This window comes from Radiomyces spectabilis (genome assembly GCF_025331425.1).
Source record: "Radiomyces spectabilis strain NRRL 2753 chromosome Unknown BYT42scaffold_1, whole genome shotgun sequence".
NCBI lineage: Eukaryota > Fungi > Mucoromycota > Mucoromycetes > Mucorales > Radiomycetaceae > Radiomyces > Radiomyces spectabilis.
Window position 1 is genome coordinate 2,481,823 of NW_026251926.1, and position 20,765 is coordinate 2,502,587.

At 43.2% G+C, this 20,765-nt stretch overlaps 11 protein-coding genes across 11 annotated transcripts; 6 read left to right on the plus strand and 5 right to left on the minus strand.

Annotated features, from left to right (window-relative positions):
• Positions 1-431: 431 nt before the first annotated feature.
• Positions 432-1,980, minus strand: BYT42DRAFT_553570 (major facilitator superfamily domain-containing protein; the record flags this gene model as incomplete). The annotated part of the gene is made up of 5 exons (XM_051566494.1): positions 1,756-1,980; positions 1,618-1,681; positions 1,392-1,561; positions 1,127-1,318; positions 432-1,031 (listed from the first exon to the last, which is right to left on the minus strand). Coding segments are annotated over exons 1-5 (1,177 nt in total), but the record flags the coding sequence as incomplete, so codon positions are not given.
• Positions 1,981-3,607: 1,627 nt separating this feature from the next.
• On the plus strand, positions 3,608-6,896 carry BYT42DRAFT_553576 (kinase-like domain-containing protein). Its single transcript, XM_051566495.1, has 9 exons — positions 3,608-4,011; positions 4,095-4,574; positions 4,668-4,861; positions 4,970-5,227; positions 5,298-5,331; positions 5,414-5,789; positions 5,875-6,254; positions 6,333-6,406; positions 6,466-6,896. Exons 1-9 carry the CDS (start codon positions 3,882-3,884, stop codon positions 6,814-6,816), a joined length of 2,277 nt encoding a protein of 758 aa, XP_051428691.1. The 5' UTR covers positions 3,608-3,881; the 3' UTR covers positions 6,817-6,896.
• Positions 6,897-7,168: 272 nt separating this feature from the next.
• Positions 7,169-8,271, plus strand: BYT42DRAFT_553578 (tyrosine phosphatase family-domain-containing protein). The gene is made up of 5 exons (XM_051566496.1): positions 7,169-7,459; positions 7,529-7,698; positions 7,761-7,786; positions 7,842-7,955; positions 8,022-8,271. Exons 1-5 carry the CDS (start codon positions 7,221-7,223, stop codon positions 8,085-8,087), a joined length of 615 nt encoding a protein of 204 aa, XP_051428692.1. The 5' UTR covers positions 7,169-7,220; the 3' UTR covers positions 8,088-8,271.
• Positions 8,272-8,292: 21 nt separating this feature from the next.
• Positions 8,293-9,479, plus strand: BYT42DRAFT_553581 (uncharacterized protein). Its single transcript, XM_051566497.1, has one exon. The coding sequence runs from the start codon at positions 8,400-8,402 to the stop codon at positions 9,453-9,455; it is 1,056 nt and encodes a 351-aa protein (XP_051428693.1). The 5' UTR covers positions 8,293-8,399; the 3' UTR covers positions 9,456-9,479.
• A 136-nt stretch (positions 9,480-9,615) lies between these two features.
• On the minus strand, positions 9,616-11,667 carry BYT42DRAFT_591584 (ribosomal protein S19-domain-containing protein; the record flags this gene model as incomplete). Its single annotated transcript, XM_051570553.1, has 4 exons — positions 9,616-9,957; positions 10,032-10,104; positions 11,424-11,474; positions 11,582-11,667. The coding sequence occupies 4 exons, from the start codon at positions 11,665-11,667 to the stop codon at positions 9,616-9,618; spliced, it is 552 nt and encodes a 183-aa protein (XP_051428694.1).
• Positions 11,668-12,396: 729 nt separating this feature from the next.
• Positions 12,397-13,928, plus strand: BYT42DRAFT_609898 (uncharacterized protein; the record flags this gene model as incomplete). Its single annotated transcript, XM_051571325.1, has 7 exons — positions 12,397-12,506; positions 12,594-12,690; positions 12,758-12,854; positions 12,932-12,971; positions 13,038-13,297; positions 13,367-13,749; positions 13,815-13,928. The coding sequence occupies 7 exons, from the start codon at positions 12,397-12,399 to the stop codon at positions 13,926-13,928; spliced, it is 1,101 nt and encodes a 366-aa protein (XP_051428695.1).
• A 136-nt stretch (positions 13,929-14,064) lies between these two features.
• On the minus strand, positions 14,065-14,424 carry BYT42DRAFT_609899 (ParB/Sulfiredoxin; the record flags this gene model as incomplete). Its single annotated transcript, XM_051571326.1, has 1 exon — positions 14,065-14,424. One exon carries the CDS (start codon positions 14,422-14,424, stop codon positions 14,065-14,067), a length of 360 nt encoding a protein of 119 aa, XP_051428696.1.
• A 1,488-nt stretch (positions 14,425-15,912) lies between these two features.
• On the plus strand, positions 15,913-16,750 carry BYT42DRAFT_609901 (uncharacterized protein; the record flags this gene model as incomplete). The annotated part of the gene is made up of 2 exons (XM_051571327.1): positions 15,913-15,964; positions 16,044-16,750. The coding sequence occupies 2 exons, from the start codon at positions 15,913-15,915 to the stop codon at positions 16,748-16,750; spliced, it is 759 nt and encodes a 252-aa protein (XP_051428697.1).
• Positions 16,751-16,825: 75 nt separating this feature from the next.
• Positions 16,826-18,119, minus strand: BYT42DRAFT_553586 (mitochondrial carrier domain-containing protein). Its single transcript, XM_051566498.1, has 2 exons — positions 17,952-18,119; positions 16,826-17,886 (listed from the first exon to the last, which is right to left on the minus strand). The coding sequence occupies exons 1-2, from the start codon at positions 18,025-18,027 to the stop codon at positions 17,048-17,050; spliced, it is 915 nt and encodes a 304-aa protein (XP_051428698.1). The 5' UTR covers positions 18,028-18,119; the 3' UTR covers positions 16,826-17,047.
• Positions 18,120-18,225: 106 nt separating this feature from the next.
• On the plus strand, positions 18,226-18,797 carry BYT42DRAFT_542312 (bud site selection-related protein; the record flags this gene model as incomplete). The annotated part of the gene is made up of 3 exons (XM_051565612.1): positions 18,226-18,322; positions 18,384-18,571; positions 18,639-18,797. The coding sequence occupies 3 exons, from the start codon at positions 18,226-18,228 to the stop codon at positions 18,795-18,797; spliced, it is 444 nt and encodes a 147-aa protein (XP_051428699.1).
• Positions 18,798-18,984: 187 nt separating this feature from the next.
• On the minus strand, positions 18,985-19,968 carry BYT42DRAFT_609904 (uncharacterized protein; the record flags this gene model as incomplete). The annotated part of the gene is made up of 3 exons (XM_051571328.1): positions 18,985-19,544; positions 19,657-19,795; positions 19,852-19,968. 3 exons carry the CDS (start codon positions 19,966-19,968, stop codon positions 18,985-18,987), a joined length of 816 nt encoding a protein of 271 aa, XP_051428700.1.
• Positions 19,969-20,765: the final 797 nt, after the last annotated feature.

A 20,765-nucleotide genomic window follows, 5' to 3' on the forward strand; every position in this document is an offset into this window, starting at 1 on the left:
GCGGGTATAATGATGATTCCTGGAAGGCGTTTTGGCAAGAAAGGAACCAAGCCGCGGCATCAATGCGATAAAAAGCAATCATCTCGATTATTCCTAAAGGGAAACAATGTTTACAATGTGATACTAACAAATAGTGAGCGAGGGTACTAAAGACGATAAAAAAGTCCGTATCAAAACCGGAAAAATCGGTATGACAAGCGAGCTGTCAGTTGATCAATTGTGGCACCTTTGTTTCATCGTTCTTCTCTTGTTTTGTGCACGATCCCTCGTCAACCAACTCGAGATCCAGAGGATCCTTTACATAACGGATCCACCGACTTGCCCATACCGCGTAGAAAAATACGTAGCAATAAGCAATGAGCGGAACGATAAACGAGATGTTGACATTTGTATGGTCTTTGATCACTGCCTGTATAGGCGGCAAAACCGCGCCACCCGATACACCCATGATTACTAAATCAAGAAAAAAGTTGTGTGAGTTACACAAACCAGCGGTTGATCCCCAGTTCCAACCATCACTCTACCAAAGGATGACCCCCGCTTATGGTTCCGTCCCAGATCCCTTGTTGCCAGAGCAAAAATGGTTGGGTACATGACGCTTTCAAAGAACAGAATAATTAGCAGGCAGTAGGTGGTTGCAGGTGTATGCATTGCGATAAGGAATATGTTGACAATCACCGCGCCGGCGGCGAACGCTGCCATTAACAGTTGCGGTCGAATTTTTCGCAAGAGTGCAGCTGCGATAAACCTGCCGACAGTGAAGCACACTTGCGCATAGGAGAGAAGTCGTGAGCTGAATGCGTCGGAAAAATGACCCACTTCTGCGCCATAAAAAATGAACAAGGAAGCCACCGCCACTTGGGCTCCAGTGTACATGAACTGCGCAAATACGCCCAGAAGCAGATGGGGTGAAAACAGGGATGCTCGGCGTACCGTTTCGCCGGTTTCTTCCGCTTCCGCCGCCATCAGTGCTTCCTCATCGACCTCTGGAATGGGAGCAAAGCAGAACAGAACAGCAATCACCGCCACTCCTGGAATGATTTCACAAGCATGTCAGCGGTTCTATTTTTTTTTCGCGTGAACAAGAAATAAAAACAAAGGCCAATTGTACGATTGGGTATTTTACCGGCGGCAACACCAACGTAGGTCCATTTCACTGATTCCAAATTTTGTATTTGGTTCTCGTCGCCGCCAAAAAAAGCATACGATGCAACCACAGGTGCGACGGCCGATGCAATACCATTGAAGCCTTGAGCAAAGTTCACACGGAAAGGAGCCCACTTTCTGGAGCCGATAATCGTGATGTAAGTGTTGGCACCTTTGCATAAGGGATTCGCAATTTTTTTTTCAGCTTTTTACGAGAAATGGTCCCGGTATGAAGTGCTTCTTACACGTTTCCAACGTTGCCAAGCCGCAAGCAATGACGAATAAGGAGGCGACAAAACCGCCATATTTCATGGAGGTGGCCGAAGGGTAAAAGCCGATGGCGCCAATTACGTATAACAAAAGTCCGAAAATAATCGTCTTCTTGTAACCAAATTTCTTGGACAACAAACCCGCTCTATCATGTGTTGTGGTCAGCTTCATAGTAAGAACAGCTTGACTGATGCTACTTACGGTACACTGAACACGAAGTATGCGCCAAAGTAAGCCACTTGCATAAAGGTGGTTTGAGTGGTTGCTGGAAATAAGAGGAAAATCAGAGCGGCGCCTGGTGATACGTGGGACATGGAAACAGGTGAGTATTAAGCTTACTGATTCCCAGAACATTCTGAAAATGTTTGTTGAGTGTATCCAGGAGACCGTAACTGAATCCCCACAAGAAGAAGAGGACGGTCACCAACGCTCCAGGAACGAAATAACTCTGTTGTTGAGTTGCGTCCTTCGACGATGCGGCATGTTTCCGCGTGATGCACTTCACAAAATCCTCCATGAAAAAAAGTTCTCACCAAAAATTAGTCATCTATTTATACATAATGCAAAAAAAAAGAAAAAACCAAAAAAAGTTCCCATTCTAAATTAGTTGTAAAGTTCTGTTTTCTTCTTACATTAGCTTTGTGACAGACCATGTCACAAGGGTGATCACTTCCTTATTGGAAGCAATGATGCAAATAGATCAACAAAGACTAAAAAACAGGGGACCGAACAAAAACAACCATATGGAAAGAATCGTTTGACATTACGGATTAGATTGATGGCTTCTATTAGGAAGCGTTGTAAACCAACAAAATGCAACCGGTGTTTGATGACCCGGTTTTGCAAACACATGCTGGGTTGTCACTCACATGTTCTCGCTGTGGCACTGTACGTACGTCAATGGCGCCTGCTTTTCGGATGACCGGTTCGCTTTAACACGATTTATCACATTCTGACATTGAAAGAATGGCTAAATATTGATGAACATGACCGTCCTTCCCCTGCAGTCGTTATCTATTTGTCGCCATTTTGGTCTCGAATAAAAACGTATTACTGATCGTACTGCTAGATGCACGCATTAATATTTTAACGTCTGAGATAAGCCTGCAGCAACACTTAGCTTGAAAGTTAATATTAAAGGTTTTATATTTTTATAATTACTGACGCACTGTTTGATTTGGTATGGAAACGGGAAGGTACACACTAGCAATCGTTTGATCCATGTGAAATACCTTTGTTTCGTGATAACAAATCTCGCAATAATTTGCGCCTACAGACGATCTCCCATATCAAGAGTCCTTTGAGCGGCAAACGCGGCGATGGGCAATATGCAAAAAAAGAACCCATATATCCAAACTTACTATTTTACACTTTATCAATGATTTTAAAGAAAGGGTTCGTCAACAATTCTGAGAACAAAAAAGAAAAAATGACAGTCCGTATGAGGTTTTAACATATCATTCTCTTTTTCTTCACTGTGTCCATAAATCAAGGCGCAACCTTAATTATCAAAGTTTGCCTCCTATTCTGAGTATACAGTAATAGAGGCAAGATTGACTGCTTGATGTGAATGTGAAGGATCCCTCATATCATGCAATAGCTTATTACGGTCTGTGCGCAGTTCTTCCAACGCGGAGTGGCAAAGAAGATGAGCGGAAGTTGGTAAACAGGTAACACAAACTACTATATAGGCGTCATAATCGCGTGGCATTCTTGATTTAGTAGGATAGGATTGCTTGCTTCTAGTCTATATTGATTCTTTATCACTCACCAAATAGTAAGAGGAATAGACAACAATGGGTTGGATGGGACCATGTCTATTTTTGTCTCTGAAATTTGTTGGTCAGCAAAACCTCGAGTTTCATTTTTTTTTTGGCTGCTGAGTCCTAATTAACAGTGCTGCTTATCTTGTCGCTCACATCTGTAAGTTGGTCTGATAAGAACACCGCCATGGTTTGGGCATCATGAGTATGAAGCTTCGATTCGCTGAAAGGGTCATTGATGATATCTCCATAGTTTTACGCATGCAATGCCGGTGTCCTTGAAAAGAACCAAAAAAATAAAGAGATTCAGGCGGGGATTTTTGATTTTCCTCACGGAACAAATGCGTGACTGCACCTCCTCAAAGTAGCGACGTCTTGCTTTTTCCTTTTTGCAGAGGATTCTTGGGGCCCACTCTGAGATAGCTTTTTTTTTTTTTTTTTTTGTGTGGCACTACTTATTCAGTCTTCCGTTGCTGGTGTTTGGTAGAGTCCCCTCAAAAGTCTTAAGGAGACAACTTATTCCTGGATATCCAAATCGTCCCGTTTCTTCTTTTTTCCCTCCTTCGTGCCCGACAAAAGAGCCCGTTTTTGCAGATTCTCTCGTCTCTTTGTTAAACCCTAACTGACAAACCTTGCCTCTGCTGGCTTCATCTGTCCGTGCGAATCGTTCCTCTAAAAGCCCTCTACGAGTTTCTACCCTCCATGTCGTCCTCCAATAAGAATTCGTCGAGTCTTCAACGATCCCTTTCAGGACATCTACAGAGACTGCATATTCGTCACCAAGATCCAAGTGCTCCACCGAGTCCTCAGGATTTCTCCGAAAAGTCGCAAGGTAATACCTTATTTGTTCTCGAATTCATCTCTCTCCTTCCTTTGTGACTCATGTTATTGCTTCTTCTTTTTCTTGCAACTTAGGTTTCTCTCGGAAACATTCGTTCAGTCTGTCACAAAAACCCTCGCTTTCACGCTCAGCAACCGCTGAAAGCAGTGGCACGGACACAGCATCGAGTCCCATCTCACTACCCGGCCACTCGAAAACCATATCTGGTTCACCTGGTTCCTTTTTATCTCGCAAGCTGTCATCTCAACGTGAGCGATCCAATTCCTTTGGCAAAGCACGTCCTTCCTCTCCACCAGTCTCCACCAGTTCTCCTCTTCTTCACCGATCTGAATCTTCCTCACACGCACAGCACCATCCGCAACCCATCATTCAAACAACTCATTCTTCGCAGCCAAACAGAATTAGCTCCAAAAGTGATGACTCTGGTAGTGGCTCGAGTACACCGCAGGGGTCTCCTTCCAAGGACGCTACTTCCTCCAATGGATCCTTTGGAAAAGCTAGAGATCGAACCACCTTCAAAGGTGTCTTTGATAAAGTCAAAGGAAGTTTTTCAGGTAAGAGCCAAAAAGAACCTTTATGAAGGAAGCACCAATTGACTTTTTTCTCTTTTTTGCCCATTTTTCCTTGAAATTATTATCTATCAATAGATCTGTTGAACAAGGATAATACGTCAAAACAAGTAGAGAAGGAAATGGAGATTTCCGGCCCTTACAACGCCAAACATGTCACGCATGTCGGGTTTGACGCTACCACAGGAGAGTTTACAGGTTTGCCTTATGAATGGCAGGTGTTATTGCAACACAGTGGCATTTCCAAGCGAGAACAGTATCAGAATCCTCAAGTAAGGAAAAAAGCTCATGCGAATCTTAGCTGCAGCAAAAGAAAAAAAAAAGGTTACCGTTCGACTAATGTTAAAAACATCTGCATTTTTTTTTCTTCCTTTTCTTAGGCGGTTTTGGATGCTATTGGCTTCTATCAAGAAACACGCGATCACGATGAATCGGTCTATCATAAAATGGAAAAAGCGCACGCGCAACGTGAGCATGCGTCACCGAAATTGCAAATTTCTACTGGACACATTGATCACGACCATTTGGCACCCACGCCATCGCCATCTCAGATCGAACGACCTTTCGATTCTCTTTTATCACGCGAATCTCCAAAGCCAACCCCTGATCTTGCACGCTATGACAACAACAATTACGTGGTAAAATTAAGAACGAATGAAGGATCAGAATGAAGGAATTGCGGATTCTTAAATTCATTGTCATCTATAGAAACCGCCCACCAAGAAAGTGTCTCATGATAAACGTAAGACAAGCTACAGTCATCAAAATTTATCGAGTATTGGACCAAAATTCATTAGCTAACACGGTCTCTCTTGTGCTCACAGTAGATTATCAGCATTATCATCCTCATAACCACCATCACTATCATCAGCCACAATCTCCCACCAATACACACGATCGATTCTATGCCGAAATGGGGATTGAGCCTCCCCGAGTTTCTCCGTCGCACAAAGGTTCATCTCACCCCGCACGAGACTATGACATTAAAAGAAAACTCAGCACCAAACAACGCGAAAAGAAGGAAGAGAAGCCCAAGGTCCATGAGACGTTGACGGCTTCACCGGGCACGGTAAAGCAACGTGTACCAAAGGAGAGAAAGAATGCGATGAAGGATGCCGAAGTGATCGCCAAATTGCAAGCCATCTGTACTGAGACGGATCCTGGCTTAGTGTATCGAAATATGACCAAGATTGGACAAGGGTAAATTTGGGCCAAAAAAAAAAAAAGCTTGCTCTGCCAAGGCTTTGTGCATCCCCACTGATGATAATGCTTGTAAATTCGTTAGTGCTTCAGGTGGTGTATATACAGCGTATGCAGCCGGAAGCGATTTACCGGTAGCGATCAAGCAGATGAATCTCGAACAGCAACCAAAGAAAGAGCTTATCATCAATGAAATCTTGGTGATGAAAGAATCGCAACACAAGAACATTGTCAATTTCATCGATTCATATTTGTGGCGTGGCGATTTGTGGGTGATCATGGAATACATGGAAGGTGGAAGCTTGACGGACGTTGTGACCAACAATATGATGATGGAAGGACAAATTGCCGCCGTGTGTCGTGAAGTGCTTGAAGGTTTATTGCATCTTCACTCCAAAGGTGTCATTCATCGTGATATCAAAAGTGATAACATTCTGTTGAGTCTGCACGGTGACATCAAACTCAGTAAGTTTTCTAGTTAATTCCAATTTCCTTTATGTATTTTTTTTCCCCCATGGGCTCACCTCGAGCAACTTTTGATAGCTGATTTCGGATTTTGCGCACAACTGAATGACATGCAAAGCAAACGTACCACGATGGTTGGCACGCCTTATTGGGTAAGTGGTAGTGCTGCGTTAGACGGAGGCTGGGATGTCGTGGCTGACCCTCGTATTAGATGGCACCGGAAGTGGTAACACGTAAAGAATATGGACCGAAAGTCGATATATGGTCGCTCGGTATCATGGCCATTGAAATGGTGGAAGGAGAGCCCCCGTATTTGAATGAGAATCCTCTGAGGGCGCTTTATCTGATTGCTACCAATGGTACGCCAAAATTGCAGAATCCAGAAGCACTGAGTCCCGTGTTCCGAGATTTCCTTGCTAGATGTCTTGCCGTAGAGGTCGACCGACGACCTTCAGCTGCAGAGATGTTGAAACACCCATTTTTGAGGTGCGCCGATCCATTACCGTCCCTTGCCCCTCTCATCCAAGCAGCTAGAGATGCAGCAAGACGCGAGGGCCAGTGATATTCCAAAGCTGCATCATTATTGTCTTTTTATGTAAATACAGGATTTTTTCAAACACACTATATAATATGATGTGTGAGTTTTTTTCTGTGATTCATCTGGAATGGATGGGCCTGATGCTGTTTCGTCCGATAACTCTTATGAGAAAAATCGGTTAACTTATTTTTTTTTTTTTTTTTGCGCATTTACTCTTTATTGTAGGATCAAGACGACGCGTCTGTTGAAATAATACTAATGGAGCTTCGTTTCTTTCTTTTTGGCCATTATTAAATACAAAGTCTAGAGCTAATTTCAGGCAACAAGGAAAAAAAGGAAATTCTGCGCTTGGAATCCCGAAAAATGCTTACTTTTCGTCCTTGAAAAATTGTCTCTTTCAGACCCCAACCTCTCTTTTCTCTCTCGCTATGCCGCTCACTGCATCCGACACATCGCTAACCACAACGGATGATAAGCTTCGATCACGGCGCAACGTACACCACTCGAACAACCATTACGACACTTGCAGCATTTGCTATGAACGGCCTGGCTTTCCGCTCGTGCCACCCCTCAATTTTGCCATGATTGCACCAGGTGTCTATCGATCAGGGCATCCCAACAAACAGAATTTCTCCTTTTTACGCAAATTGGGACTGAAAACTATCATGTAAGAATAGAAGCCACGGAACAGTATACAAACGTATGTCTAATGAGTGTTACCTGGTGCTCTGCATAGGTATTTTGCCACGGAAGATTATCCGCCTGAAATGGTACACTTCATCGAACGTGAGGGAATCGAGGTTTTTCACTATCGAATGGAAGGCAACAAAGAACCGTTTATTGAAATGAATCCGGACGATATCTCACATGCCCTAGTAAAACTGCTCGACGAACGCAGTCATCCTGGTAGCGTTTTTACAAAAGGGTCCTTTGTGCAAAAGGCATTCCTGCTAACGGTTCCGTCTTAGTTTTGATCCATTGTTTGAAGGGCAAGGTAACATATTGCCCTGAATTGGGTTCATTGTGTAGATAGTTAACCAAGTCAATAGCACCGTATTGGTTGCCTGGTAGGTTGCCTACGCAAAATTCAGCGATGGTCAATGACATCCATCTTTGATGAATATCGCAAATTTGCTGGCACAAAAGTTTTGGCCGATCAAGAGGTAAGATTTTATCATAATGACATGATAGCAATCAAACAACTGATCAAGGTTAATGGATATTTTTAGTTTATTGAAATCTTTGACCATCAAAAAGTTCCTTACGATCCAAAATACCAACCTGCTTGGTTATAAACATGTCCTTATTCCCCATCCAATTCTGATCGCGGAACATGTTACATTGACCACCGTATCCTCCAACCGACGTCCTTATTACGACCATTTCTTTCCAATCATCGCACATCATTTTACCGTTGGTATACTGCTTTTATATCATTGCTCAATAGAATAATAAAGATCAGCATTTCCTTGTACTCCCATACCGCCCCTTCTTCCGTAAGAACAAGTTTGGAAATTCAAGGAATCACAGTCACGAATTTCATTCGTTGGCACGTTTCCCGTTGCAACGAAAGTCTCAAACAACCCTCTCATCGATCCAAAGCAACCATGACTGCGGCTGTATCATGGCAGAAAGAGATGAGCTCTTTCTTCCAAGGCATAGGATTGATAGAGACCAGTAAATGCTTCACCACCGAACTTTTGGTCTTGTCACGGCACGAGCTGGCACGATTACCGACGGAGCTGGAGAAACTTGTAGACAAACTGCTGCAATCACTGGAGCAGCATGTAGAGGCCAAAGAGACATCACTAGATGCCCCGGAAGGTACCAATGTGCCTGGCTTATTATACAAAAAGCGCAAACGTTCGGAAACCGAAACTGAAGAGAAAGTATTGGAAGAGGATGCCAAAGACCGTGTGCATCAGTTCGACAGCGAACAGGTACAGATCCGTGGCACAAATGCCGATGTGAATCAGCGGATACAAACGTACATTCAAGCGAAACAGAACGAGGTGGACGCGAGTAATCGTACCGAGTTTCTGAATCGACACGATCCCAGTGGAGAAGACGTGACGTGCGCGAGAACCGATGCACGTGAAATCAATCGAAATATACAGATGAAGTTTGATATTGCCAACAACGAAGACGAGCCACTCGCACGATCGCTTCTGTCATCGAACGAACACGTTCGTTATGGTAAATCGGATAAGGCACCCGAAGAAGGCACAGAAGAACGATTGCGGAATTTGCAGGAACACTTGAATATCAAATTTGAGCGTGGTGCCACACCGCCTTTCTCTGTCTTTGAACGCATTAAAATCCTGGAAGATATTCTCGTCGAAATCGAACGCCAATATCCTACGTGGGCTGCAGTTCACTTTAATCAACCTCATCGTAAATTTCCTCCTCCTCCACCGCTCACCCTTATCACTCGTACCACGTCATCCACCTCCGATTCCATATCAACATCAGCAGAGCCCAAACCATCCGCCATCATCGATAACCCCAGCTACACTGCCACGCAAATGATGAGTCCAGCCACCACATCTCAACCGCGCACGCGTATCAATACAACCGGACGCGCCAATTCATCTCTAACGCGAGCGGTTATTGAACAACTGAATCGACAGCAACAAGTATCCCTTAGACAATCATCTGAATAAAAAAGGTCCCATTCAATTCCATCCACATAAAAACTCAATTTCCACAGCCTCGTTTCCACACAAATATCTAATAAACAACAAGAAATACAAGGTTACGTTTGCTTGCGATTGTTTTTTTTTTTGTGGTGAATTTTGTTTCGTTTGGCTCGTTGCGATCTGTTTATTTAAGAGGAACGAATCGGGAAGAGTGGGTGGCACCAATACCGGGACGACCGTGACGGACGGGCTTGTAGGTGATGGAGAATTCACCGAGGTAGAAACCGACCATTTCGGGTCTGATTTCAACCTGGTTGAAGGTCTTACCGTTGTAGATACCGACAACGGAACCGATCATTTCGGGAACGATGATCATGTCACGGAGGTGAGTCTTGACAACGGCGGGCTTCTCGTCAGCAGCAGCTTCCTTCTTGGCCTGACGAAGCTTCTTAATAAGACCCATGGGCTTGCGCTTCAAACCGCGCTGGAATCTTCTGCGAGCACGGCAGTGAACGAGCTCCATGAACTATTTTGCAAAGCGCCATTTAGCCAAAATCCCCCATTCAAAAGAAAATCTTCAATTGCAACTCTTAGTCCTACCTGTTCAGAGGACAAGTCCAAAAGTTGTTCGAGGTCAACACCGCGGTAGCTGAACTTACGGAAAGTTCTCTTTCTAGCTTGCTGGTCAGCCTATGGATTCCATGAAAAGAAAAAGAAAATTCGAGCAATGAGCTTAATGGTTCGTCAAGGTCGTTTTTTTGTGTCAAAAATTTCGCGCTAATTCTCAACAAAATTGCACAGTAGAGACTTGATGTATCTTTTTTGTGCAGGTAAAGAATGAACTAGACAATAATAATGGATGGATGGATGCAACACATACCATGATGGGTCAAAAGAAGGGAGGAAACGGATGGCAGTGCGATTCTTGGAATCCCCTTCCTCGGACAATGGTTTCGCACCCGGTTTCCAAAGACCAATAGGACTGCTTCTTACCTAATCACGTGACCTGTTCCATCCGTATCCGCATCACAAAACAGTGCGATGGTTAGTTGCACTTTTTTGGCATTCAGAAGAGCCTACAACACATCGCATACAACGTTGCAACTTTCATAATATAGGTGTAATTCCAATCACCAATACTCCTCGTTCCTCAGTTTTACATCGATTTAAATCGGACAGTTCAGAGCCCGCCAGCTGATTGTTATTTAAATTCGTCAGAGCGATAGTTGTTGTAAAGGAACCTTTTTAGTTCCAGGTTCTCGTTATCAGCGTTATGTAAAAGTATTGCAAAATAATAGCAAGGCATGGTGTCAATACGAGGCGAATAAACAAATACACCAATGATATTAACCTTTTTGGGTGAGCATGCGAAAAAAAATGCGCTGCAAAAACAATAGGTGCATAAAAGTTTACAGGAAGCAACAGCAAAGCTTCAATTCTTCACATAACTCCTCAGAGACTTTCTTATTTCAACTCAATCGGCAAAGATGCTGCTTATAAGACCTGAAACAAATCAAATTTAAAAGCCATCTTCACGAGGCATCTCGCCAACGTGGCGAATCCTCGTTGGGACGAGTATTGTATTCTTTTATTTATTGATATCTTTGCGTGTAAGTCACAAATCTTATTCTGTTGTATGCTTTTATGTGAACATGCTATTTTGGACATGTTAGAATCTGCAACGACTATTTAAAAACGGGCTTCGTATAGAATCAAGAAGTTTTATCTTTAATTGTGCGATATCCCCTACCGTTTTCTTCGATATAGGAATAAGGACCAATTGCAATATGCAAGCAGTAATGCACGTGTTGTATGCTCAAATGCTGTTAAATGCAAAGCATTGTGAAGCTGTTTATTGATGAAACGCCCGGGTATCATATATTTATTGGCATTAGGTAGTGCGATAACACGCTTCAACAAGTCAATTTTTTATGCTTTTTATTAGACAAACTATAGTAGACAAAAGGAAGTTCTTCCGGCGAGACAAGTTACTCCTTGATCAACTTCTTCTCATCGATTGCCGTTGGTCGCCGGGTGAAAATGCTATAAATGCGTTCTGTACCCTTTTTGGTGAAGAGGAACCCACTACCGTATTCATATGTTCTGAAAGGGATCGCTTTTCATTGGATATATCGATAATCATATATTACCAACAGGATATACAACATGGTTTAACATAAAAGTAATTATGTAAAGTCGCCGCTTCATGATAGAGCTTGATCTCTTCAAATTGCATGACCAGTATGTTGTCAACTTAATTGAAAAAGGTGGCGTACGTTTCTAATTGACGTCGAATCTCGATAGGTGAGCATGTGTGGTACACAAAGTTTATTGCACCAGGGTGAGCATGTAAGGTTTTCTAAGCTGATAAGACGTCTGGCCTTTGGGGCCATCCATGATGATATATTTCTTTTAAAGCTACTGGCAAGAAGAGTTCCTACGTCAATCATATGCTGCCATGTTGTGTAAGTGGCGTTGAGAGGCATATGTTTATCTTTGTCAATAATTGGTATCAGTATATTGAAGCTCGCTCAAACGGATCAAAATCGAAGTTGCATCCCTCAACAACTAGAAAAATTCGGATTACTACATATAAGGTTCAACCAGCTGTTTTCAAGAAAATTCTCGTACACCGCATATACTTGTATTTATAGTACGATTATATGGGTAAACCGTTCTTAGCTTGACGCGCCACCCTTACCCCTGAAACCAAGAATTGATATATCTGAGACGAAGACTGAGTGAAGAGAAAGAGAGAATAACAGGGAAAATTACTCCGTGATGTTGACTCCTTGAGTTTTTCATCCCCTAAACCAAAAGACATCTCCGTTATCGCATACTGCGTTCATATCATAAATAGAGACAGACGCCTCTTTTTCTACAATGCTCTTCCATTCCTACTGTCCCAATAATGATACCCTTTATTACTACCTCACTATGCTGGATTGTTCTGTTGTTTCCACTTATGCATGCTAGGCAGGATTGTCCAGCCCTAGCCCCACGGCGTGATCCACCCAAAAGCGTCCGTGATTTACGAACAGATGATATTGAAGTCATTGCTGCTATTGGTGACAGGTAACGATATCTATACAGATAATGTCTAACGACAGCTAGAATTAACCATTGGTTCAATTCAACAAAACCACTTTTTTTTTTTTCCAGTATCACCTCCGGATTCGCTTCTGTTAATGTTGATACACCGTATTTTAGCCCCGATCAACTGAGAGAATTTCGCGGCCTTAGTTGGCTCATGGGTGGAGTAACTATCTTTTCATCATGATGGCATTTTGTTTCTTTTTATTTAAAGCTTGCAATGGCATCAATAGGAATCAAACGCAGTTTCCATTGTCAATTTTCTGAGACCATACTCACCCAACATTGTCGGTGCGTCCATGGGCGTGAAAGAATCGAGCATTTTCATCAGTAAATATCAGAACTGCTTTTTTTATTTTTTCCTTTGCATCCACAATTCAGGATTTGTTATTAACGCCTATGTTTAGATTCAAACGGCACCGTTGGGACGACAGGCTTTAAACACAAGTAAGTGATCGAAAAGAGCCGTTCACAATGATAACCAGGATTCGTCACTAACAGTTTTTGATCCAGCCCCGAAACAGATAATCTTAACGCGGCTTTGCCTCTGGCTACGAGCCGTGATTTTATGAACCAGGTCGATTACTTGGTCGAGCGAATTGGCAAGGGTACCGCACTTGGTGATAAATGGAAGCTGATCAACGTCTTTATGGGCTTTAATGATCTTGCCCTGTCATGCATGCCTGGCTGGGACTCCCAAGGCTATGAAGCAAATGTCAAAGCTGGACTACAAAAATTGCAACAAAATGTAGATAAAGCCTTTGTAAATCTCAGTGAGTTGAAGTAAAAAGTCATTCTGCATTGTTTTCCATCTAACTCCTTTATGCTGTCTGTTCTCTTAGTTGGGCTTTTCCACTTTGAAGAATTCGTTTACATCACAGATAAGGAGCCGGGATATCGTAAACATCTCCAGAATAGTACGATCGATACACGCGATTACGAGTGCGGATGCTGCAAGAAACCTGGTGGGATTGAGACGATTAAACGCCAAGTGGATCTCTACAACGCTGCACTACAAAGGATTGCCAACCGATACAACCCTCGAGTTCGACCGTTGCTTACAACGAAACTGGACGCCGCATTAGGCTATAATAATCTGGCCTCTGACACATTCATCGTTCGGTTCCAGCCGTTCGATATCAATCCTAATAGCGTACCGCCAGATGCACTCAGTAACATTGACGGATACCATCCTAATCTCAAAGGTCTTGCTTTTATGACAAAGGTAAAAAATGGAACGATATCCACTGCCGCTGATGACTCTTTTTCTAACGGGTTGATAATATACAGTTGTTATGGGAAGACATGTTTCAGCCATTGGTTCGAAAGCAAAGAGTGGCGAATTTCCGCGAGGATTATCCTGTATATTGCCCCACAAATGATGACCGGCTCAATACCCGCTAATTTCTTTTTTTACATATTTCGAATGCTGTTTTCTCCCATTTATCATTGTTACAAAAATTGTTAAAATCACTGTCACAACTAACAACTATGTACATCAATTTATGTTTTCTACCAAATGAAATTCGAGAACATATATTTAAGCATCTTTGAAAGGTGATGATGAACCGAGATACGTTTTGATGACGCCCGGGGGTGTGTTGATCAGCTTGCCTCGAATGGTTTCTCGACCGAGTTCTTTATGCGCTGCCCATCGGTGACAACCTCCAAAAGCGAAATAGTAGTCATCCCCTTTGTATTTTACATGATGAACGTCGATCGGTGTCAAGTCTTGGTTATGGTTTTCGTCCTGCAGCGCACGCTTCATTTCTTCCACTTTGTCACGATCCAACTGCGAAGGTATAGGTCGGTTGATGCATGACATAGGGATATCATAAACTTCGCTGACAGCGTTTCCGTGGATTGAGAAATTATCGACTTCTGTAGGTGTATCGCTCATTATGTTATTTATTCAGTTGGGGGCTTGCGGATGGGAAAAGGACGGTTGGGGGAGAGGTTGATACTTTATATATCGTGGATTGAACGGCGCCTGCCTTTTTAAGATATGACGTTTTCGCTTAATAAGCGCGCTGTTATTGGATAAAAATGAAGGTTCCAAAAGCCCGACCACTAATAGCGATATTTTTAGGATTTTTTCTTATCAGATCAGGATTGTCAATGTCCCAAAGCCGATATCTTAAATGGAAATGGCCACTTCGGAAAAGTTCACAGCATAAATGACGGCTCATCGCTGTAGAATTTCGTAACGGAACTGTCAAGAAATAACTGAGTTGAGCAATGCAGATGGTGGCTGCATATACGCCAGATCCCGAAATTGAAATACAGAAAGACTTTTGCAAGGATGTAGAAAGACACACCGCAATGTTACGGATTTTGTAAACTGGCTGGTGTTCCAGTAAAATGTTGATCACAAATATGCGCATTCGCCAAACAGCACAACATTCAATGGTAGGCCGCCTGCCAAGTTAGATAGTTTTCCAACGCCGATGTCATTATGAAGTCATGTTCCATCAGACAAGGGTATAAAAGGTTGCCTGAGCTGCATATTCAGAAAAAAATTAATATAATTTTTCCTTGCTTATCATTATCTTTTTATTTCGCACAGTATGGTATTTAAAAGTAAGTGGCCAACATGAAGTGATTGGTTTGAGCAGGCACTCATATACAATACCAACAGTCGCCACACACGGAGGTCGTTACCTCTGCATGAACGACAACCACGAGCTCAAGGAAGATACCAACTATGACATGTCAGAGTCCGCCAATGGATTGGCTTCATTCGGTTCATTGTTCAACGTCACCCAGGACGACCATTTAACAGGGGAAGATGGAAAGACGCATGTTACGTTTGATAAGAAGGAGTTACTTGTAAAGCAGGTGGCGCCAAATGAGGTAGGATGACAACGGGGATGGGAAGTCAAATTAAAAAAGTTTCAAGGTAGACTGATCGGACCGTCTTAGTACGCTATCCAAACCTCGGATGGCAGTTATTTATTCGCAGGCTTGGACAAATTGAAGTTATCACAGGAATCCGGTGCTATGGCGATGTTCACCTTGAAGCATCATTAAAAATAATCATGATCCATTACGAATACAGAATTTCGGTTCTCAAAGCTAGCTCTTTAATATTTTTTGCAATCCATATAAATATATGGGTGGTTCCTAAAGGAGTACAATACAATTGCCCCATATTATATTGTAGTGCCGGAACGATAGAGATATGGAAAGTGCTGTCGTTAAAAGTCGTTGGGCAAGCATTTCTGGCTGATTTTAATATCCGATTAACGCTGTTGTAATGCAAACCATGACATAGGATCGCCATTAAACATTTTGAAGATATGGTAAAAATAAATATATAATATCCCGATATTGTCAAATATGATCCTTCTCTTTTTTTGTTTCTCTGTTTTCTTCTTTTACTGCGAAAATGCATTCTTCATACCTTTACGCTGTTTGCATGCTGTCCCTGGTTTCTCTTGGTAAATGATTGGGACTTGTACAGGATAAAACGATGCAATAGAAAGCTTACCTGAATTCCATGGTGATATTTTTTCACAGCCTGTGCACAGAGAGTCAGTGAAGAGGATGTGACTGTGACAGTGTGGCAAACCAAGACGAACCTTGTTCGAGCTGTGGAAGAACCCGGCCCAATGCGTATGTCAAGAAGCCAACGTGGCAATAGAAACCTCGCAGCCGCTCGTGAAGAAGCTGAAGAAAATGAGGATGACGCGCCCAAGCAAAATCCCTCTGCTCAAAACAGCCGTGAAAAGGAGGTCGAAACCTCCGAAGAAGAAGCCGAAGACGATGATGAGAACAAGAAGCCGGTGGCTCAAAAGAACGAGAGCACCGAAACCAAACCTGACGATGCAAAGCCTTCGGCCAGCACTGCTTCACCCGAGGAGAAGGATGCTGAAGAAGCGGATGAAGTGGCGGCCGCTGACAATGGTTCCAGCTCGTCGTCTTCGTCGGCTGAACCTTCGTCTACTTCTAGCGCTTCCGCATCGGCTTCCTCTGCTTCGGCTACCAGTGCCTCAAGTGCTGCTCCCTCTTCTGCTTCGGCTACCGGAGCCGCTGCTGCCAGCAAGCCCGCTACGATGCCTCCCTCGGCCGGTGCTTCCAACACCGTAAAGGTCGCTTCATCCGTGTCGCGCAAACCCACTGCACGTGCCACTACTTCCCGTGGAACTTCGGGTGCCTCCATGACCCAAATCAGTGTAGCTGTTTCTATGGTAGCCATGGTCTGCGCTGGAGCCTTCCTTTTCTAGATATATACTGACCTCTTTTGCTCCTTTCATGCCTTTATATGATCCAACATTTATGTTATAGAGATAACTTTTATTACCATGCTAAAAAATAAAAAAAATTGAAAACCGAATCTAAAACACGTATTATTGAATGATATAATTTTTTGCAAACAAGTGGCGAGAGAACGAAAGGGCAAGTAATGAGTGGTAAATGCAACAAGATGGAAAAATGGCGTGAATGTGATTGAAAATTCTATGAACGTAAAAAAGAAAAACAAAAAAAAAATTCCGCAAATGAAAGCGGGAAATATGCGTTTTTTACATAGATTTGGTTGCGCGCCAGTCTTTTAAACATTCAAAAACGGTCATACTGATGGCAGTAGTGGGAATGCCCCATGCAATACGGGCCAATAGTCCACGAGCCAAGGAACGCCAGCGACCTTCGTGTTTCCACATGTGAAGGGCGATAGCCAAAGGGCCTTGACGATAAGCCGTGCCCTGTTCAGCGGCTGATATCTGCCATCGTGTTTTGACGATATCTAAGGGGGTGGATAAAGTGATGGAGACGACACTTGCGACGGTGCTACACCACAAATAGGTACCAAAGGGTAGTTGCTGTGCGACGGATTCGGTTCGTCCTCCCGCCCATCGTTTCAACTCTTCATAAGTGGCAAAATAGGTCATTGTATGCGGGACAAAAACAGCCAGTCCCATCCAATACCCTTTGAAGAAACCTGGAATCCCTTCTGTTTGAAGTATATGCCGTGCTAAACGACCTGCCATGCGCGACTGGACCGTTGGATGGCGATCGGTTTGAAGGCGGTTTTTCATCACTTCCATAGGCGTAAACAGTATCCCTGCCGTGACTTCGGCGGCACAGCCCGATATTAAATGGTTCCCGATAGCATCACGTTTGAGCCAGCGAGCATGGATATCGAGCCAATTTTTCGTCAACTCGTAACATGAGAGATATACCGATAAAGCAGGGACACTGAACAGGAGCGTCACCGGTAAACCTCGGTAGAGAGATAAAAAGGCAGACGTCCGGGAAGTGGAAACCATGTCTGGAAATACCGCTTGACGGAACCATTGGTATCGGGAGTGCTGTGGCTGCCATGGCACATTGGCCACCTGTAGCCGAGTTTTGATCGTATCAACTGCGTGACATGTGAAACGGCATTGCTCATAACAGCAGTAGAACAAAAGATTTAAAAAAGCTTACTTGGATGAGTACATATACGAGCAGTGACAGCTGCTACGCTGGAGGCCAATAAATAATAGCCATCCACGTCTCCCATGAAATCGAGTGCTGCGGAACCTTGAACCGTAATAGAAAAACGTTTTCCGTCGTAGGGTTCGGTTTTCGAAGGCAGTGAGGGTGACTGCCCACCCGATTTTCCAGACTCGTCGACTTGTCTTTTTTTCACACTGCGTTTTTTTTCGTCACTGAATTTTTTTTTTCTTTCCTCTATCATTCAGTGTCTCTCCTTTGTAACATGCCGAAAATCAGAACACAACGAACCAAGCGACCGCCGGCAGGCTTTGACGATATTGAGCCGACGTTGGAAGAATTTGCAAAGAAAATGAAAGAAGGTAATGAATGACAAACAGCCCATGAATGCAAAGCGAAGATCTAACCCGATGCTACTTGTAGTGGAGAATGAACCTCACGAAGGAAAACGTATTGTGGAAAGCACATGGCCCGTCTTCCGTATTCATCATCAACGCACACGTTATATCTACGATCTGTACTATAAACGAAAAGCCATCTCGCGAGAGTTATATGATTACTTACTAAAGAACAAATACGCAGATGCTAATCTCATCGCCAAGTGGAAAAAGGTAAAAATGGGAATCAAGAGGATCAGCAGTGTGTTGTATGCTCACTTTTGATGTTCATATAATATAGCCTGGATTCGAAAAATTATGTTGTCTTCGTTGCATTCAACCTCGCGATACCAACTTTGGCACCACCTGTATCTGTCGTGTTCCGAAGGAAAAGCTGGAAGAAGGCAAAACGGTCGAATGCGTTCATTGTGGATGCAGAGGATGTGCAAGTGGAGACTAGATATTACACGCATTACATATATTACACACATATAGGATACAATTCTTTTCCAGGAAAAAAATATAAAAAAAAGGCTGAAAAATAAAAACCAACAAAGAATCAGTTGAGAAAGGGGAAGTATGTGGAAGAGAAAGAAGATTTGCATGACAAGGATGAAAAAAAAAGTCGGATGTGAATAATGTGAGCTTTAGGTGGGATTGTAAATGGCAGTGAAAGACAGCCAAAAAACAAGGGTAGACCCAAAGTCATCGTCATTCTCCAGCATTCGCTCTTCGGTTTGCATGACAATATCTGTGAACTGCTCTTTTTCCAGCATTCGACGAAAATCATCAATACCAGTATACTGTTTGGTTGAACCCCGGTTCGCTCGCCAAATCGCCATACTTTGATTGGAAGCCACATGGGCACCAGCAAACAGACCGCCAGGACGCAACAGGGCTTTGACCCGGATAATGAACTGTTGAACCGTGTCCAATGAATCGAAAAGGTGGAGCACGCTTCCAGATATAACAGCGATCGCCTGGTGAACGAATCGATTCAGCCCTTGCCTCGATACAGCTGGCGATGCCGTTGTCTGGCAACTCAGGAACCTGTCGTCAAAGAGGTCCCCCACTTCAAACTGGGCAGGAAATCGTCCACGATCTTTGCATAAAGCGTAACCGTAATCGATGTAATACTGCGATATATCGGTGCCCACCAGGTATTTACCAGGATAACCGTCCAATTGTAATTGTCGCAAATCGATTCCTAGAATCAAAGGTATTTTAAAATTAGTTTCTGGTGAGGTTGGACATGATTGCTTGCAAAGGGAAATTTTTCTTTGTTTGGGCATTTTATGCAATAAATTTTTTTTCCTTACCTGCGCAGCAGCCAATATCAATCAACCAAGGGTCCTTTGTGTTTCGACCAATCTCCAGCAATTGGTCGTAAAAGAAACGACGACACATCCGCGAATAAGCAAATTTATACCGTTCTATACATTTGTACGGAGGGCCGTGCTACGTCATTGTCAGTGTTTAAGTTGGCACCAGTTTTTTCACATCACCCATGTTACCTGTAGCAACTGTTGTTGAATGGTTTCCAAGTGATCCTTCAACTCTTGAGGATCGCTGATGCCAACGTAATCTTTGTAAAACTCTCTTGTTGACTGATCGGGTATCCATGTCTCCATGACAAGCTCAGTTTCAATAACTTGCGGGAAAGAGCCGAGTGAAACCGGTATGGAGCCATTACAGGTTGTATGTCCCGTGACTGTGGCAGGCGTGCAAATGAAAAAAAAAAAATTCCTAGTTTCTTTCGGTTCCATCGGGTATCGTGTGAATACAGTGGCCCTTCTTTCTCTTTTTCCATTTTGTTTATTATGCAAATATTTCATTACGGTAACTACCCTTGAGATCGTCCTGTTTGATAAACATCATGAGTTCAGACACAAAACACAAAGAGGATTCTCTGTTTTGAAAACCTATGCTGCGTGAAACGGTGGGTCGAAGCAAAGGAGAACGAAAGAGAGCCGTCGGGCAGGATCATGCTAGACTCGAAACCAGCGCAGGGATTGAATGCATAAGACCAATACAACAACAAACAGACCATCAAACGACTCCGTAGCCTGCCTCATGCGACATACGCGAGCACTGACATGCTCCGACGGTCACCCTGTAAACAATTTCCTTGCTTTCCGGATCGTTTATGCACACTGACGCTCATTGCAAAACCTTGTCTCTGGTTTCAGAACCGATACAGTAGCCATCGCAACAGTTGTTTGACTATGATTGAATCCCCATGAAGTGAGTCCTTGCACATATTTTGAGAAAGGGGCAATAGGCCAAGTTTTTGTATTTAATGTTGGCAGAGCCAGAATTGCAGGAACATTCGATGATGCAAAAAAGAAAAAAAAAAGCCGACAGAAGAGTCACTTCTGCATTTTCTAGTATTCTTTTTTTTCGCATAATCAGTTTTTGTACAATGGTT

Coding starts and splice junctions, on each gene's coding strand:
- BYT42DRAFT_553578 (XM_051566496.1), top strand. CDS start 7,221: ATGCCGCTCACTGCATCCGACACATCGCTAACCACAACGGATGATAAG. Junction 7,787..7,841: donor TCCATTGTTTGAAGGGCAAG/GTAACATATTGC, acceptor CCAAGTCAATAG/CACCGTATTGGTTGCCTGGT. Junction 7,956..8,021: donor AAGTTTTGGCCGATCAAGAG/GTAAGATTTTAT, acceptor GGATATTTTTAG/TTTATTGAAATCTTTGACCA.
- BYT42DRAFT_553581 (XM_051566497.1), top strand. CDS start 8,400: ATGACTGCGGCTGTATCATGGCAGAAAGAGATGAGCTCTTTCTTCCAA.
- BYT42DRAFT_553576 (XM_051566495.1), top strand. CDS start 3,882: ATGTCGTCCTCCAATAAGAATTCGTCGAGTCTTCAACGATCCCTTTCA. Junction 4,012..4,094: donor TTTCTCCGAAAAGTCGCAAG/GTAATACCTTAT, acceptor CTTGCAACTTAG/GTTTCTCTCGGAAACATTCG. Junction 4,862..4,969: donor AACAGTATCAGAATCCTCAA/GTAAGGAAAAAA, acceptor TCCTTTTCTTAG/GCGGTTTTGGATGCTATTGG.
- BYT42DRAFT_553586 (XM_051566498.1), bottom strand. CDS start 18,027: ATGGGAGACGTGGATGGCTATTATTTATTGGCCTCCAGCGTAGCAGCT. Junction 17,887..17,951: donor TCGTATATGTACTCATCCAA/GTAAGCTTTTTT, acceptor CATGTCACGCAG/TTGATACGATCAAAACTCGG.